The sequence below is a fragment of the Phocoena sinus genome, chromosome 18, assembly GCF_008692025.1.
Source record: "Phocoena sinus isolate mPhoSin1 chromosome 18, mPhoSin1.pri, whole genome shotgun sequence".
NCBI classification, from domain to species: Eukaryota; Metazoa; Chordata; class Mammalia; order Artiodactyla; family Phocoenidae; genus Phocoena; species Phocoena sinus.
In genome coordinates, this window is record NC_045780.1 from 185710 (window position 1) to 205054 (window position 19345).

At 37.8% G+C, this 19345-nt stretch overlaps 1 protein-coding gene across 3 annotated transcripts in view; it reads left to right on the forward strand.

The window, feature by feature from the left end:
* The window catches only part of RNF17 (ring finger protein 17), a 110657-nt gene that overhangs the window by 11374 nt on the left and 79938 nt on the right, over positions 1-19345 (forward strand). For all 3 annotated transcript variants that reach the window (XM_032611512.1, XM_032611511.1, XM_032611513.1), the window contains exons 5-10: positions 581-661; positions 2261-2361; positions 12622-12793; positions 14022-14098; positions 14374-14448; positions 18456-18766. In XM_032611512.1, the coding sequence (XP_032467403.1) occupies positions 581-661; positions 2261-2361; positions 12622-12793; positions 14022-14098; positions 14374-14448; positions 18456-18766 (817 nt within the window). The remainder of the gene's footprint in view (positions 1-580; positions 662-2260; positions 2362-12621; positions 12794-14021; positions 14099-14373; positions 14449-18455; positions 18767-19345) is intronic.

The window sequence follows — 19345 nt, forward strand, 5'->3', positions numbered from 1 at the left end:
TTTCCAGTTGTTTTAATGACAGCTAAAAGGCCTAATGGCACTCGTTGACGATGATGTAATTGTTGGAAGATTTGAATTGTACCAGTTACTACTTTTGATGACTTTAAATAATGTATTCTTTTAATTGAAGGTTAGAAACACAAGAAACTCCAAAATGCAGTTGAAAGGAGTATTAAGTTTTTTTGTTAAAGAGATCATTAGTGGGCTGGGAGAGGAGAGAGCACTATCTTCAGTGTTTAAATCTTAACGTAGCCTAATCATAATCTTGTTTTCTTAAAAACTATTACTTTTTACATGTATTTATTTATGGCTGCGATAAAATTTTCAGGTAGTTTTAAGTTGCAAAATGTTTATAGGACATAATCCCATTTATTCAAAAAGATAGCTAAAAAAAGAAATCCGGAATGCTATCACCAAAACTCTAAAATGTTCTTCGTTGCTTGTTTTCAGATTTCTGTAATTTGTCTATGTTGCTTTTGTAACCAAAACGGTAGCTTGATGTTTCTGCAACTAATACAGTATATCTAAGCATCTGTTTTTATATTTTGTATTTGTATGTGGTCCCCCTCCCCCTTCTTAGGAGACTGAAACTGTGGAAGAAATTGATGAAGCATTGAAGGTGGCAGGGAAAAATTTTGAACGATTAAGTATTGCTGTAAAAGTAAGCATTCTGAATGATCAAATTCTATCATAAATTAAGGCATGTTCTCTTTAAATGTGTATATTTAGATGTAACATCACTGAAGGTAGAGCTTAGCACTGAGTTATTAAGTATGATAACCTAATGAGAGAGAAACGTACAAAAGAATGGAAAACTCTCATGGCCTGCTAGGATTAGTCTCCTAGCATTGTTGTGCTAGCAGCCTACTGAAATTGGAGCTTTATTAAGGAACTCTCATTTCTGCTTGCTGTGAGCTGAATTTTGTCTTGGAAGCATTGCAGATCACCCTTCTAACATTGCTCATTATTTGGCTGTATACTGTTACACTGAGTCTTATGTTCTTTTCTTTCTTACCTCATCACCCAAGAGAGAGACTCCCTCATTTATTGACAAACAGCAAGCTCCTTGAACCTAGTAATGGCAAATTTACAACCAGGGCATTCAAAAAGTTATAGCTGATAATGAAATTTAAGACTTCAACAGATGAATTTGGGAGAGGGGTAAAAATTCAACCCATAACAGGTTCATGTCCTTCTCACATGCAAAATACATTCAGCACATCTCACACCCCCAAAATTCTTAACCTATTTCAGCATCAATTCTAAGTCCAAAATCTCATCTAAGTATCTTCTAAATCAGGTATGGGTGAGACTCAGGGTATGACTCATGCTGGGGCAAAATTCCTCTCCAATCTGAATGTGTGAAACTAATAAATTATCTCCTTCTAAAATACGTTGGTTGGGCAAGCAAAGGATAGACATTCCCATTCCAAAAAAGGAAAAATTAAAAGGAAAAAAAGAAAGATCTCAAGCAATGATTCTTTGTTTAAAAATATAAAGAAGGGCTTCCCTGGTGACGCAGTGGTTGGTAGTCCGCTTGCCGATGTTAGGGACGCAGGTTCGTACCCTGGTCTGGGAGGATCCCACATGCCGCGGAGCGGCTGGGCCCGTGGGCCATGGCCGCTGGGCCTGCGCGTCCGGAGCCTGTGCTCCGCAATGGGAGAGGCCACAACAGTGAGAGGCCCACATACCTCAAAAAAAAAAAAAAAAATATATATATATATATATAAAAAGAAGTATGTAGAATAGTCAACATTTTAATTCAAGTATTTTAAAAATATATAGGTATAAATTTTTTTTTTTGGCCGCAGCATGCAGGATCTTAGTTCCCTGACCAGGGATTGAACACATGCCCTGGTACTGGGACCGCGGAGTCTTAACCAGTGGACTGCCAGGGAATTCCCTAATATTATATTTTAAGTTTTTATGAATTTAAGGAATCCTGCCAGAGAGAAACTCAGCTATCCAAAATGATCCATTTCCTGTACTGATTAAAAGTGATACGAAGTTTAGAAAACTTAGTGGATTTTCTAGGCCTTTTTGCTAATTTATCAGTACAGAGTGCTAACAAAGATGTGATCTTGTTGATAAGTACCAGGATTTAAAGTTTAACCTTGTGACTTATTTTTATTATCTGATCTCTTGTGTTGTTATTTTGAAAAGTCCAAAAAGTACCTTTTACTTTCAAAATTATGTTGAATAGTACAGTTCCTACAAAATAAAAATACCAAATTAGGTCTTTGTATTATGTTCTTCCCAGGTGCTCGAACACATATACAATCAAACAAAAGAGGAGACAGTCAGTCTTATAGAGGTTCTGGAGAAACAGTTTGATCAGCTTTTCACTTCTCTTGATTCCAGGTAATAAGTTAAAAATATAGACTCAGTGCAACTGAAGCTTTTAACATTAACTTGTCATTTTATTCCTTTGTATAGACTGAAGAAATGAGTAAATTTTAAACAAGTTTGGAAGGTAATGGGTGGTCCCTACAGGCTGATGTTTACAGCTTCAAAATGAAGAACTATTTATTTATTCATTTAGGCTATTTGTCTTCTGGTCCCAAGGCTGTTAAAATAAACAATTTCTTTCTTAAAGCGGTTAGCACAGAAAAATACTTTCCAATTCTGAATCCTGTTGTAGAATTCAGCGTACTTGGGAAAATGCAAACATACATTTTCATGTGGATAGTTCCATCACTTTTTTTCAGGTATTTGCATCAGAGCAAAGAATACTCTAGTGATTTTTCTAAACAAATACCATACTGTTACATATCCAGTCTTTTTGAAAAGTTGATATATGTGATCTCAAATAATCTTTAATCACACTTTGCATTTCAAGAGACAGGCTCATAAAAGTTGTGATAAATATATTTAGAAATGGTACTTGCCTATTTGGCTCTTAGTTCTTTTTTTTAGTCTGATTAGGATGACTAGAACATATGCTCAACACTACGAATGTATCAGTTGATATTCTTTATTCCTCAATGCTGATGGTATGTCACATTTGGTATTTAATTATAACACTTAAGTGATAGGTCATGTGCATGCATTTAAAAAATACTTCTTAAAAGTAGTAAATACACAGAATGAAGTTTACCTTTTTAACCATTTAAAAATACAGTTTAGTGGTGGAGGGAGGGGTAAATTGGGAGCTTGAGATGAACATACACACACTGTATAAGATAGATAACCAACAAGAACCTACTGTATAGCACAGGGAACTGTACTAAATATTCTATGATAACCTTTTTGAGAAAAGAATCTAAAAAAGAATGAATATATGTATATGTATAACTGAATCACTTTGCTGTATACCTGAAACTAACACAACACTGAGTATCGACTATACACCAATAAAATTAAAGTACAGTTTAGTGGCATATGGTAATTCTACGTTTAACTCTTTGAAGACTGCCAAACTACATTCTATGGTGGCCACACGTTACATTCCCACCAGCAGTGCACAAAGGTTCCAATTTCTCCACATCCTCACCAACATTTGTTTTTTTTTTAAAGATGAGCCATTTTCAGAATGTGAAGTGATGTCTCATTTTTGGATTTGACTTACATTTCCGTAATGACTGGTATTGTGGAGCACATCTTTTCATGTGCTTGTTAATTGACCATTTGTTTATTTTCTCTGGATAGGTATGTATTCCAGTTCTTGGCCCAATTTTGATTTGGATTATTTCTTTTGTTGTGGTCGGAGTAGGAGTTCTTTATACGTTGTGGATGTTAGTCCTTTATCAGATACATCATTTTCAGATATTCTCTTTCTGTGTCTTACCTTTTGTTTGTGTTTTTTAAAAAAGGTTTTTATTGGAGTATAGTTGATTTACAATATTGAGTTAGTTTCAGGTGTACAGCAGAGTGATTCATTTACACATACATGTATTCTTTTTCAGATTCTTTTCCATTATAGGTTATTACAAGATACTGAATAGGGTTCCCTGTGCTGTACAGTAGGTCCTTGTTGTTTATCTACTTTATATAGGGTAGTGTGTATCTGATAATCCCAGCCTCCTAATTTATCCCTCCCTCCCTTTCCCCTTTGGTACCATAAGATTGTTTTCTATGTCTATGAGTCTGTTTCTGTTTTGTAAGTAAGTTCATTTATATTATTTTTTAGATTCCACATAAAAGTGATATATGATATTTGTCTTTCTCTGACTTCACTAAGTATAATATTCTCTAGGTCCATCCACGTTGCTGCAAATGGCATTATTTCATGCTTCTTTATGGCTGAGTCGTATTCCATCGTATACATATATCACATCTTCTTTGTCCATTCATCTGTTGGACACTTAGGTTGCTTCCATGTCTTGACTGTTGTAAATAGTGCTTCTGTGAACATTGAGGTGCATGTGTCTTTTTGAGTTAGATTTTTCGTCTTTTCCAGATATGTTCCCAGGAGTGGGATTGCTGGATCATATGGTAACTCTATTTTTAGGTTTTTTTTTTTTTTTTTTTTTTTTTTTTTTTTTTTTTGTGGTACGCGGGCCTCTCACTGTTGTGGCCTCTCCTGTTGCCGATAGCACAGGCTATGGACGCGCAGGCTCAGCGGCCATGGCTCACGGGCCCAGCCGCTCCGCGGCATGTGGGATCTTCCCGGACTGGGGCACAAACCCACGTCCGTTGCATCGGCAGGCGGACTCTCAACCACTGCGCCACCAGGGAAGCCCCTATTTTTAGTTTTTTAAGGGACCTCCGTACTGTTCTTCATAGTGGCTGTATCAATTTCCATCCCCACCAACGGTGTAGGAGGGTTCCCTTTTCTCCACAGCCTCTCCAGCATTTATTATTTGTAGGCTTTTTGATGATGGCCATGCTGACCCATGTGAAGTGATACCTCATTGTAGTTTTGATTTGCATTTTTCTAATAATCAGTGATGTTGAGTATCTTTTCATATGCCTGTTGACCATCTGTATGACCGTCCTCTTTGGAGAAATGTCCATTTAGGTCTTTTGTCCATTTTTTGATTGGTTTTTTTTTTTTTAGATATTGAGCTGCTTGTATATTTTGGACATTAAGCCTCTGTTGATCACATCGTTTGCAAATATTTTCTCCCAGTCCGTAGGTTGTCTTTTGTTGTCTTGTTTATGGCTTCTTTTGCGGTGCAAAAGCTTGTAAGTTTGATTAGGTCCTATTTGTTTATTTTTGCTTTTATTTCTTTTGCCTTGGGAGACTGACCTAAGAAAACACTGCTTCTGTGGCTTGTCTTTTCACTCTCTTGATAGCATTCTTTGATCCAAAAAAGTTTTTAATTGATAAAGTTCAGCTTATCTGTTTTTTCTTTTGTTGCCTGGGTTTTGATGTCATATGCAAGAAATCATTGCCAAATCTAACATCATGAAGCTTTCCCCGCCCTGTGTTTTCTTCTAAGAGTTTTAGCTCTTACATTTAGGTCTTTGAGTCATTTTAAGCTAATTTTTGTGTATAGTGTAAGGAAAGGGTCCAACTTATTCTTTCCCATGTGGATATCCAGTTTTCCCAGCACCATTTGTTGAAAAGACAGTCTTTTCTCCATTGAATGGTCTTGGCACTCTTGTCAAAACTCAGCTGAACCGTATATGTGAAGATTTATTTATGAGCTCTCTGTTCTGTTCCGTTGGTCCATCTGTCTGTCCTTGTGGCAGTAGCACACTGTTTTAATGTGGCTTTGTAGCAAGTTTTGAAATCAGGATGTGTGAGCTCTCCAACTTTGTTCTTTTTCAAGGTTGTTTTGGAAGTTTAGGGTCCCTTGAGATCTCATGTGACTTATAGGATGGGCTTTTCTATTCTACATGAAACATCATTGGGATTTTGATAGGGATGGCTTTGAATTGTAGATTGCTTTGGGTATTGACATCTTAACAATATTAAATCTTCTGGTTCATGAACATGGGAGATCTTTCCATTTTTTTTGTCTTCCTTAATTTCAGCAGTGTTGTGTAGTGTACAAGTCTGTTGCGTCCTCGGTTATGTTTATTCTTGAGTATATTCTTTTTATTCTGTTGTAAAATGAATTGTTAATTTCCTTTTCGGACTGTTCATTGTTAGTGTGTAGAAATGCATCTGATTTTTTGTTGTGTTCATTTTGCATCCTACATCTCTGCTGAATTCGTTTATTAGACCTACTAGTATTTTTGTGGCATCTTTACCTATAAGATCATGTCATCTGCAAAAAGAGATCATTTTCCAACTTCTTGTAAATTTGGATGGCTTTTATATCTTTCTTTTTTTTTGCCTATTTACTCTGGCTAGAACTGACAACGATATATTAAATAGCAATGGCAAAATCTCACATCCTTTTCTTGCTACCATTCTTAGAAGAAAAGCTGTCAGTCTATCATCGAATGTAATGTTAGCTGTGGGTTTTTCTTATATAGCCTTTATTATGTTGATGTCATTTCCCTCAATTCGTAATTTGAGTGTTTTTATCCTGAAAGGTGTTGAGAACGTCACATCCTTTTTCTCTATCATTTGAAAGGACCCTGTGGGGGGATTTTACTTGTTTCTGTTAATATGGTGTATAACATTAATTGATGTTCATATATTGAAGCTTCCTTCATTCCAGGGAATAAATCCCACTTGACATGATGTGGTATTCTTTCACTATACTGCTGATTCAATTTAGTAGTATTTTATTGAGGATTTTGCATTAATATTTCTAAGAGACATTAATCTATAGTTTTCTTACAGTGTTTTCATATGGCTTTGGTATGAGGGCAATGCTGGTCTCATAGAATAAGTTAGGAAATGTTTTCTCTGGCTCTTCAGATTTTTGGAAGAGTTTGAGGAGGATTGGTGTTAATTCTTCATAAAATTTTTGGTGAAGCCATCTAGTCCAGGGCTTTTCTTTTTGGGGAAGCTTTTGATTACTGATTCAATCTTCTTACTTTTTTTTTGGTCTGCTCAGATTTTCTATTTCTTCATGATTCAGTGTTGATAGGTGGTGTGTTTCTAGGAATTCGTCCATTTCGTCTAGCTTATCCAATTTCTTGGCATACAGTTATTTACAGCACTGTTTTCAAATATTTTTTGTCTGTAAAATTGATCATCCTATGCCTACTTTATTTTTGAGTTTAGTAAGTTGGCTCTTCTCTTGTTTTCCTAGATAGTGTAGCTGAAAGTGGTCAATTTTGATCTTCTCAAAGAACCACCTTTTGGTTTCTTTGATTTTTCTCTATTTTATCCTATTTATATACTTATTTCCACTCTAATCTTACTACTCCTTCCTTCTGCTAGCTTTGGGCTTAAGTTTGTTCTTTTCTGGTTCCTAAGGTGTCAAGTTAGGTTGTTGGTTTGCCATGCCTTTTTTTAATGTGTTTACAGCTGTATATTTCTCTTTTAGCTCTGCTTTCACTGCATCCCATAAATTTTGATACTTTGTTTTTCCATTTTCCTTTGTCTCAAGATAGTCTCCTTGTGTTTTTCATTTTTCTTTGATCCATTTGTGTTTAGTAGTATGTTATTTAATTTCCACATATTTGTGAATTTTCCAGTTTCCTTCTATTATTGATTTCTAGTTTTATTCCATTGTGATCAGAAAAGATACTTTGTATACTTTCAGTCTTTTAAAATGTATTAAGAGTTCTTTTTTGCCCTAATATGTTGTCTAACATGGAGAGTGCTCCATGTATGCTTGAGGAAGATGTGTATTGTCTGTCATTGGGTGGAGTGGGTTTTTTTTGGTTTCTTTTTTCTTTTGCGGTACGTGGGCCTCTCACTGTTGTGGCCTCTCCTGTTGCGGAGCACAGGCTCCGGACGCGCAGGCTCAGCTGCCATGGCTCACGGGCCCAGCCGATCCGCGGCATGTGGGATCTTCCCAGACCAGGGCACGAACCCGAGTCCCCTGCATCGGCAGGTGGACTCTCAACCACTGTGCCATCAGGGAAGCCCTGGGTGGAGTGTTTGTATGTTAGGTCCAGTTGGTCTACAATGTTGTTTAAGTAGTCTGTTTCCTTACTGATATTCTGTATGGTTTTTCTGTCCACAGTTGGAAGTGTAGGATATTGAAGTCTCCACCTATACTTACAGAGCTCTCTCTTTCTCCTTTATTACATCAATGTTTGCATCATATATTTTGGGCCTCTGATGTTTGGTACATATGTATTTATAATTGTTTTATTGGTGAATTGACCCTTTTATCAGTCTATAATGTCCTTCTTTGTCTTGTAACGGTTTTTGACTTAGTGTCTATTTTGCCTGAAATTAGCATAGCCACCCTAGCTCTCTTTTGGTTACTATTTGCATAGAATATCTCTTTCCATCCATTCACTTTCAACCTATCTTTGTCTTTAGATCTAAAATGAGTCTCTTATAGACCTAACTATATGCTGTCATTAAAAAAAAACCCAGGCTTCTCTGGTGGTACTGTGGTTAACAATCCACCTGCCAATGCAGGAGACACTGGTTCGAGCCCTGGTCCGGGAGGATCCCACATGGTGTGGAGCAGCTAAGCCCATATACCACAACTACTGAGCCTGTGCTCTAGAGCCCACGAGCCACAACTGCTAAGCCTGCGTGCTGCAGATACTGAAGCCCGGGCCCCTAGAGCCCATGCTCTGCAACAAGAGAAGCCACGGTTATGAGAAGCCCGTGCACCACAACGAAGAGTAGCCCCCACTCACCACAACTAGAGAAAGTCCACGTACAGCAACAAAGAACCAATGCAGACGAAAATAAATTAAAAAAAAAAAAACAAAACTCACTTTTCTTCCACTCTCTGCCTTTTAAAAATTTTTTTATTTTTATTTTTGGCTGCATTGGGGCTTCGTTGCTGCACGTGGGCTTTCTCTAGTTGCGGTGAGCGGGGCTTATTCTTCTTTGTGGTGTGCAGGCTTCTATATATGTCTAATATCTTTTTTTGTCATTCATTTCCTCTATTACTACCTTCTTTTCTGTTTATTTGATTTTTTTTTGGTGGTGACACATTTTGATTCCCTTCTCATTTCTCTTTTGCATATTCTATAGTTAGTTTTTTTTGTGGTTATCATGGGCATTACAAATAACATCCTCACATCTATTTTGAATTGAAGCCAGCACAACTGAATTGCATACAAAATCTCTACATTTCCACCCCTTCTTTATGTTTTGTTGTCACAGTTGCATCTTAATACATTGTGTATCCATTGACATAGCTTTATAGTCATTTTATGTATTTGTTCTTTAAATGCTGTGGAAAATATGGAGGAGTCATAAACCAAAATTACAATAATAATACATTTTGTATTTGCCCATGTATTTAGCTTCTCCAGAGATGTTGATCTCTTTCATTTTAACCTGAAGGATTCCCTTTTGCAAAAAACCCCGATCTGATTTAAAAATGGACAGAGGGACTGAAGAGACATTTTTCCAACGAAGACATACACCTGGCCAATGGGTACCTGAAAAGGTGCTCAACGTCACTAATCATCAGGAAAATGCAAATGAAAACCACAATGAGATATCATCTCATACCTGTTAATATGGCTATTCTTGAAAATACAGGAGATAACAAATGGTAGCAGAGATATGGAGAAATGCAAACCCTTGTGTATCGTTGTTGAGTATGTAAATTGGTGCAGCCACTATGGAAAACATATGGAGGTTCTTCAAAAAATTAAGAATCCACTAATTCTAATTCTGGGTATTTATTCGAAGAAAATAAACACACTAATTTGAAAAGATATATGCACCCCTGTGATCAATGCAGCATTATTTACAATAGCCAAGATAAGGAAACAACCTAAGAGTCCATCAATGGATGAATGTTTAAAGAAGATGTGGGGTGTGTGGGTGTGTGTACACACACACACACACACACACACATATATAGATGTCTTTGTATGCAATGGAATATCACACAGCCATTAAAAAGAAGGGAATCCTGTCAGGCCCTAGATGCGGAGGACAGATTGGTGGCTGCTAGAGGCGGAGACAGGGGTGGGTGAGGGGGGTGAAAGGAGGCAGGAGGTGCCGCCTCCCAGTTACAAAATAAGTGTGTCGTGAGGGTGCGGCGCAGAGTGTGCGGCCGCAGTTACTAGCATGGTGTCACGTATTTGAGAGCCACTAAGAGAGCAGGTCTTGAACGTCCTTGTCACAAGAGAGAACTGTAACTGTGGTGGTGGATGGCAGCTGGACATTTTGCAGTATATGCACTTATAAGTTCATAATGCTATACGCTGAAATTAGCACAATGTCATATGTCAACATACCTCAGTTTTTTAAAATAAAATTTTTTAAGTTAAAATTGTTTTGAAAAAGAGAATTGGGCGTTTGCAAAAACAGCCACCTCTCCCAGTCTTTGCAGACTGTTTGCCTGTGCAGCTGAGTTTTTGGATCAGCCTGGGTGAAGGCTTAAGGTACTTTGAGGTCTTCTCTGAACATGTATCTTGCATGAGTGTGGCTTGTTTGACTCCTTTGTATTCTTAGCTCTTTACAATGTCTTAATTTCCTAAAGCATCTCACCCCAGCTTCTCCTTTGAGCCTCAGGTGGGCTGTTGTGTGTCTGTATCTGTGGTCTCTGTTGCCAGAGCACCTGTAGCTGTTAGTCTCTCTGCAGCTTTCCCAGCCCACTTTCTCTTGCTGCCTGAGTTCCACATTAGGTAAAACAGCTCTTCAGGCAGCCCCCCAGACAAATGAGGACGTTGCGAATAAGGTTTGCTGCGGCCCCTTCGGAGGGAAAGTGTTGGGAACTGCGCTGCTGTCTCCAGACCAGGACTGCACCACGCTGAGCAGGGGTCTGGGCAAGGTCAAGAAATGAAATTTCCTACTGATTTGACTGTGGGTTTCTCTCAGTTGCACATCTGCTTCATTGCTGTATACCTTTGTCCACTTCCCAGAGTCCTATAAGATTGTTTTAACCAGTCTTTGGCTCTCATTTGAAATCTCCATTGGGGAACGAGGGCTTAGAGTTTCCTAGTCTGCAATTTTGCTGACATCACTCCCTGGGCATGATTTTTTTAGGAATCATCTGGAACTTATCAAAATGACCAATTATCCCCTAAAAAAATGATTTTCATAAAGCATATATATAATTACTAAAAGTTTTTTGGAATACTTCTTCACCTTCGGAGCCTTGTCACATTCTTATTACTCTTCAGTGTGGCAAACGTTCCTTTTTTGAGGCCAGATTTGATTTTGAGGAAATCGTTTTATTTATTTGATGAATAAGCAAGTTAGACACTATAATTTTTGGTCAAAATATCTTAATTTCCATAATAATTAATTCCACTGTAGACAAAAATTTTTGAGAAGTGAGGCACAAATAATGAAGAAATAACTGTGAGCTTCGTAAGTGATTACTTTGAAGATTATAGTTCATCGCTACCTAAGTTTTGGTTTGGTGAAGTCTATTTTAAAGTCTCATTATTTTTTATATAAATTTATTTATTTTAAATTTTTGGCTGTGTTGGGTCTTCATTGTTCCGCATGGGCGTTCTCCAGTTGTGGCGAGCGGGGGCTATTCTTCATTGCGGTGCGCGGGCTTCTCATTGCGGTGGCTTTTCTTGTTGCGGAGCACGGGCTCTAGGTGCAGAGGCTCAGTAGTTGTGGCACATGGGCTTAGTTGCTCTGTGGCATGTGGGATCTTCCCAGACCAGGGATCGAAACCATGTCCCCTGCGTTGGCAGGCAGATTTTTTTTTTTTTTTTTTTTTTTTTTACGGTACGCGGGCCTCTCACTGTTGTGGCCTCTCCCGTTGCGGAGCACAGGCTCCGGACGTGCAGGCACAGCAGCCATGGCTCACAGGCCTAGCCGCTCCGCGGCATGCAGGATCTTCCCGGACCAGGGCATGAACCCGTGTCCCCTGCATCAGCAGGCGGACTCTGAACCACTGTGCCACCAGGGAAGCCTGGCAGGCGTATTCTTAACCACTCTGCCACCAGGGAAGTCCTGAAGTCTCATTTTAAATTCATGTAATATGTATCTGCTTATGAAATTCTAAAATGTCTAGGTAGGTCCTTGTGAGAAATGAGTACAGATATGTCTTTGTAATGGCACAAGTGACTGCAAGAGAGCCAGGATTTCTCTCTTACTTTTAAAAGTGATAGAATCGTCTAGTGTCTGTCATACCTCTGCAGTTCTATGACAGCTGTATCTGTGACATGATAATTGTATCCTACAAAATTTACCTTTTTTCTAGTTATATGTACATAGCTTTCAACTATAATAGATTTCTGGGCTTCCCTGGTGACACAGTGGTTAAAAATCCTCCTGCCAATGCAGGGGACACGGGTTCGAGCCCTGGTCCGGGAAGATCCCCCATGCCGCAGAGCAAGTAAGCCCGTGTGCCACAACTACTGAGGCTGCACTCTAGAGCCCATGAGCCACAACTACTGAAGCCCATCCACCTAGAGCCCATGCTCCGCAACAAGAGAAGCCACCACAGTGAGAAGCCTGTGCACTGCAACGAAGAGTAGCCCCCGCTCACCACAACTAGAGAAAGCCCGCACACAGCAATGAAGACCCAACGCAGCCAAAAATTAATTAATTAGTTAAAAAAAAACTATAATAGATTTCAGTTGAATGCCTCATTAACCATGTTATTTAAGTTCATAAAGTAGTGAATTTACCTTTTCAATACTGCTGAGTTATTTAAATTTACTTTCATAAAAATGTTTATGAAATACTGAAAAATAACTTTATCTTAAATGAAGGAAAAAGAACCTGTGTGAAGAGGTAGTAAGAAATACGGATGATTACTTATCAAATATAATAACGGCTAAAAGATATATTGAAGTGAAAAAAAATGATTTGGATGCAGCTATGAAGATAGCAAGAGAATTAAAATCCACACCTGCTCTAAGAATATACTGTGACCTGAATCAGGTAGTTTTAACAATTCATAATGTGAATTATTTCTGTGGTGGCTTATATTACCTACTTTGGAATATAATATTTAAGACTTAACAAGAAGAATTTATTTTTCAGATTATCCTAATTTGTATTGGCATCAATTTAGAATTCTTAGGTGTTTGAATTCTAAGATAAACATTAATAAACTTGTTTGGCCTTTTATTATTACTTACCACTTAGGGAAATGGTGCAATAAAGTCTTTATAACACACAGTCTGAGAACAAGTAGGATGACATTGAGTCGAAAGTTGTTTCTAGGACAGTTGAGTAAAAAATGAGGACAAGTAAGTGTAGCAAAGTAAATAGGACTATTTTTTTTTTATAAACAGTTAGGTATGACTGTCAACTCTTATTAAGATGCCATTTAGGTTTTTAGACCTTATCAAGATGCCATTTAGGTTTTTCTCCCAGCCCCCAGCTGTGCACCTCAGGAGACAAGGTGATTCAACTCTGCCCTGTCATCTAAACATGTGCCTAGAATTAGGCAGCAGTAGAAACATGTTTCTTATGGGATCGTTTGGCAGGATGGGGTTAACCATTGATCCTCTTTGCTGATTTCTGTCTTGCTCCCTTGGGGTGTAGATCCTACTCTGTTGTCTTTGAATCTTCAGGGCCTCATTACCCATAGATGATCAGATATTTGGATTGAACTGAAATATAAAATAGAAGCCATTGGTTTACCTGCCTCCAGAGTCTTGAACTTTGAAGGAGAAGAGTTTGCCACCATCTTACTTGACCAGGCCTCCCTCCAGCTGTAGTTCTAAGAATAGTTATAGTTCCTGTGTATTACATGTGAGGCATTAGGAGGTGAAAAAAAGTAAAATTTGGTCTTTACCCTAGTTAGCTGCATTAGGAAGATGGGGAAAAAAAAAAAAAGAGAAACGTTTGAGGACAGCAGTGCAGGTGCAGAATGAATCTGATCAGAATTTTCCCTGATCATGTAGCTGTATCCCATTTATTAACTAGTGTCTTTTGTTATCTGTTAATACAAATCTTCAAAAGATTTTAGATTTCTTTTGGGGAAAAATTCATAAACTCTTATTTGCATCCCTCCCTTTGCTTGCCTAAAATCAAACCCTGAGCACATTAATTAGTGAAAATACCTAAAGGGTATAGTTTTTTTTCTAAAATCTTACTGTGTTTCAACAGTATTTATAACAAAGCAAAATGCACATGAGTGATACTTCTCTTTTGATTTTAGATTATCTGGACTTTGAAATTAACATTTGAGAGCGAATTGTCACAAGTCAGCTCTCTAAAACTAAGGAACTCTCCCAAGTAAGTAAGTTATAATTCAGGAGAGCGTGGTAATTAAATATAAAAATGTATTAGGCTAGATTTATTAAAATAACAAGCAGTTATAAATTGAAAATTTGGGTCAAAAAATGTTTCCCAAACTAGCAACCAAATTAAAATAAGTGTAATTTGTGATAAATTAGAAAGTTATTTAAATGTTCTGTCTTTCAGAGTTTTTAATGTTAGCAACTAATTTTTATTAGGAAAAGTAATAAACTTGTATTAGAACATTTTTTATGCTAAGTATTTAATTTTAGGTTGAATATGAATTGCAGTGAGATCATCTGTATGTTCAACAATATGGGAAAGATTGAATTTGAGGATTCAACAAAGTAAGTATGAGAATGGCAATATGCTATTAGTGTCTGACATGGTGTAAGGGACAGAAATATTATTTGAGACAGAAAAATTGATGTTCAGTGTAATATTTATGATTCAAAATCTGAAAAATAATATAAAGGGCAAAATGGTTACTATCAGTTAAATTCCACATAAAATATTTAAGAATTAAAAGACCTAGAAGGGGTCAGTATTCAATGATATATATCAGAGTCATCTTTTTTAAAAATAAATTTATTTATTTATTTATTTATTTTTGGCTGTGTTGGGTCTGCGTTGCTGTGTGCGGGCTTTCTCTAGTTGCGGCGAGTGGGGGCTACTCTTTGTTGCGGTGCGCGGGCTTCTCACTGCAGTCACTTCTCTTGTCACGGAGCACAGGCTCTAGGCACACGGGTTCAGTAGTTGCAGCATGTGGGCTCAGTAGTTGTGGCTCACGGTCTCTAGAGTGCAGGCTTAGTAGTTGTGGTGCAGAGGCTTAGTTGCTCTGCGGCATGTGGGATCTTCCCGGACCAGGGGTCGAAGTTAGTACCTTTTTGTCCCTGTACTTAACAAACATATTGCTGTTATCTTACACCTCATTTTGAGTTAATCTGTCGAATCCGCATTGGCAGGATTCTTAACCACTGCGCCACCAAGGAAGTCCTCCGAGTCATCTTTGAGATTCATTCATTCAGCTAGCATTGAACACTGATGTTGTGCTAGGCACTAACACCCTAGATACTGAGATTTATGCAGAGAAGTTAAACTAAGTAGACAATGATACACATAAATAATAAAGTACATAATTGCTATGATAGTAGTTTGTGCAGAATTTAATGGAGATGCAAAGGAAGGAATGATCAGTTCTTTGAGATGTAACGGGTCTTAGAAAGAGGAGATTTTATTTTCCCTCATCCATGAAAAATGAGTAGCAGTTGGAAAGGAGGACAAAAGGGAGGCAGGCATCTTTGCAGAAAGAACTGTATGGGTAGTGAGATCACATACTACATTCAGCGACCTGCATGTATAATTCCATACGGCAGAGGATACATAGAGGCTGAATCCTAAAGACTTTGTTGTGTAGTGGTATTTGGACTTTATTTCTTAGACCTGTGCTATCCAATATGGTAGCTGCTAACCACGTGTGTTCATTTAAATTTAAGCGTAAATTAATTAAAACTAAATAAAATGAAAAATTCAGTTCTTTGGTTGCAGTAGCCACATTTCAGATGCTCAGTAGCCATATTTGGTTAGTGGCTGTCAGATAGTGCAGCACAGTTTCATTATTGCAGAAGGTTCTGTTGGACAGCACAGCTGTAAATAATAGAAAGCCACTAAAAGATTTTGAGCATGAAAGTAAAAATAATTAGGTTACACTTGTAGAAGATAACTCTAGTGACCATAGAGGGTTCTTTGGAAGAATATGAGGCCGGAGGCTGAAGGATGGGTTAGGCTGTTATATGAATAGTCTCAGCAAATGATGAGAAACCAAATGTAGGTAGTAGCACTAGAGAGGAACAGATAATGACAAATGCTGAATAGGGAAAAGTGGTGTAACTTAGTAACTGTTCGGGTGTGGGGAATGAGGAAAAGGGAAGCATCCTCAGTAATTTATAGGTCTGTATTTGGTGATGAATTGTGGTATTATTCACCAAGTTTGGAAATACAGGAAGAAAAGAAGTTGGGAGGGGGAAGATAGTGGGATATGTTGAGTTACTGTTGTTTACTAGGTATCTCGGGAGAAATGTCCAGAGGGAAGTGAGCTGTATGTGCTGAAACTTAACAGGAGGTTCTGAATTTCATTCTTGGTTTAGGAGTAGTCAGAATGTAAATGGTTTAGAAACCCCCAAAAGAAAATAAGTTTATTCAGTTGTAGGTGGTATGACTCCTAAGGAAATCGTCCCCCAACAAGCATCACGTTCATTATTCTGAGGAAATAATGAGGGTCCAGCCCACAGCCTTACAAGCTCAGAAACAGACATGAGCAGATCTTACTCTAAGCCAGGTAAACTCATGTAAGCCAAGTTCAGAAAACTGACATATAGTCAGAATGCCAGTTTATTAACTTAAGGGGCAAATATAATTGACACAGGGACTAGAATACTTATGTTGACATTCTTTTCCAATATCCAGACAGACACAAGAAGCCAAATCATCAGAAGTTGCTTTGTTGAGGTGTTTTCCGAATAAAGGGAATAAGGTTTATCGAATAGCTGAACAGTGTTGGTCCTGGACAGCCCGCTACATTCCTTTCCCCCCAGGGAAGACCTTGCCAGAGGCCTCAAGTACAGTCCTTTGGCTCAGCTCATCTTCCCCACATGTGGAGCCCTGGCCTCTGTTTGCCTCTGTGACTTGACTTTTTGCACTTTTCGTGGATGATCATCCTTTCCAGTCAGTACGTTCTTCTAGATATTTTCATAACTTGAATATGGTTACTATCAAATATTTTTAATACCAAAGGGTATATTGTCTCTTTAAGAGTCTGTATTGATCTTGCCTTGGTTTTAAATTTAACTCAGAAGTCTTTTAAATTTCTTCCTAGTTTTTAGGGAAAGTATCACTGTAGCCTGCCTCTGCTGATGATGGGTGGTAATTAAAGAATGGGTTTGCCCAGTGAGAGCAAGTATTGAAGTGCGTCAAGGACAGTGCCCTGGAAAAAAATATTAAATTTTAAGACAGGGAAAGGGTAATCTGCAAAAAAAAACAAAACAAAACCAAGAAGGGGTAGGAGAGAGTGGTGTTCTACAACTAAGAGGAGAAGTCTGTGAGACAGGTTGGTTGACGGCATTAAATGTCTCAGTAAAGCCAGACAAGAGTTACTGTAAAAAGAAATGTTTTAGATTACAGAGTTGTCAACCTGTATGAATCCTCAGAAGTGTTTGGACCTTTAGTCAGTGTGTATTAAGAGACGGGTAAGTTAGGTCTGCTGAATCCAGTTGGCTTTTTAGGTTCTTATTTCTGATTTCATTTGGCTTTTTTTTTTTCCCAAATTTATTATTTATGTTTGGCTGCGTTGGGTCTTCATTGCTGCACGTGGGCTTTCTCTAGTTGCGGCTACTCTTCGTTGCAGTGTGCGGGCTTCTCGTTGCAGTGGCTTCTCTTGTGGAGCACGGGCTCTATGCATGCAGACTTCAGTAGTGGTGGCTCGTGGGCTTAGTTGCTCCTTGGCTGTGGGATCTTCCCGGACCAGGGCTCGAACCTGTCTCCCTTGCATTGGCAGGCAGATTCGTAACCACTGCGCCACCAGGGACGTCCTCATTTGGCTTCTTAAATGGTGATCTGTGAAGAACCTAAATGTGTCATGGGTTAACGAAAATTAAAGCTTTTGAGAATCTCATTGTTTTGATAGAATATCTATACTTTTAGATTTGATAGCCCGTATCTGTGTGGATTTATGAAGGAGATAGAAAAAGTTGTAGAATAGTGGCTATTGAATAATCATATCCAAAGGATTCAGACTGATGGTGATTTTTGGCCTAGATGGAGGTTTCTAGTAATTTTCTCAGGATTGTACCTCTCACTGCTTCCTACACTTTATTTTTAAGCTAGTGAATTAAAAGAAGAAATAATCTTAGCATAGTTTAAAATCAAACACCTAAGCCAAATTAAAATTTGGATAATTGAAACTGAAAACCTATATCCACTGTCCTTTTAGGATCAGATCATTGTGATATGACTGTATATCAAGTTCTTTCTTCAGGTTCTCATTGATTTTACCTCTTGTTGACCTTTTAAAACCCTTGGGCTTGCTTGGGAATGGGCAGAAGTTTCGGGATAATGGAAATGTTCTAAAATTAGATTGTGGTTATGGTTACCAACTCGAAATTTAGTAAAAATTAATTGGATTTTATAGTGTGTAAATTATAACAATACAGCTGTCTAAAAAAATACCTGTGGGACACCTATACAACTTTAACTCTTTGTATGTGTCACAGTACTGTCATGTGGAAAGGGAATGGTTTTAAGGTGGTTATTAAAAAATTATGAAATGATTTAAAGTAGCCTCTGTATTTTTAAACAGATTTGATCCTCAAGAAAGTGAAATGGGACAGAATGTTCAAAAGAAATATAATCATAAAAAGGAATTTTCTTGTAGTGGTACATACCCATCACTAGAAAAGAAAAAGGTTGACATTTCTATCCAAACTAGTGAAGCCCGCCCACCAACTCCTTTGCAACGGGAAAGCAGTGATACGCATTTAGAAGCAAAACACTTCCCGCCACAGAGCAAGGTTGTTGCAGTAACCCCCTGTGAAACCCTTGCTGCTCTGCCTCAGGCGGGACCGAGCCCTGATGTGATCATCGAAGAAGTCATCGAAGAAGACCTGGAAAGTGAGTGAAAATAGAAAAACAAGGAAACAATATATTGTGTCTGGAATTAGAAACGAAGTTAGTACGTTTTTGTCCCTGTACTTAACAAACATATTGCTGTTATCTTACACCTCATTCTGAGTTAATCTGTTGATTCCATGCCCCTACTTTCACATTTTCCAAAGTTAGGATAATTTTTAATGCAATAATATAGCTAAACTCTAATATTTGGTTTAATTAGGGTGTTTGACTTTTTAGTGTTCCACATACAAACCTCTATAAAAGATGAAAATACTATAAATAAATGACAACCATATTAGAAGCAGTCTGATGACTTTGTTCTTAAATTTAAGAACAGCATATCTTAAATCTTTGTTCTGAGATACAGTCCTTTATAAAATGAACAAGCATGAATGTAGTAGCATCTGTTAATAATGTTTGTGAACATTTAAATGTATCATAATTGTTTGATTAGATTTCCAATGTTGGTGTTCACCCCAATTCAAAATAAAGGACATGCTGTTTTCTCTCATTTCCACAATATTATTATTATCTCACATTATCTCAGTGAGTTAAGAGAACTATCAGGACTTGGCCTGC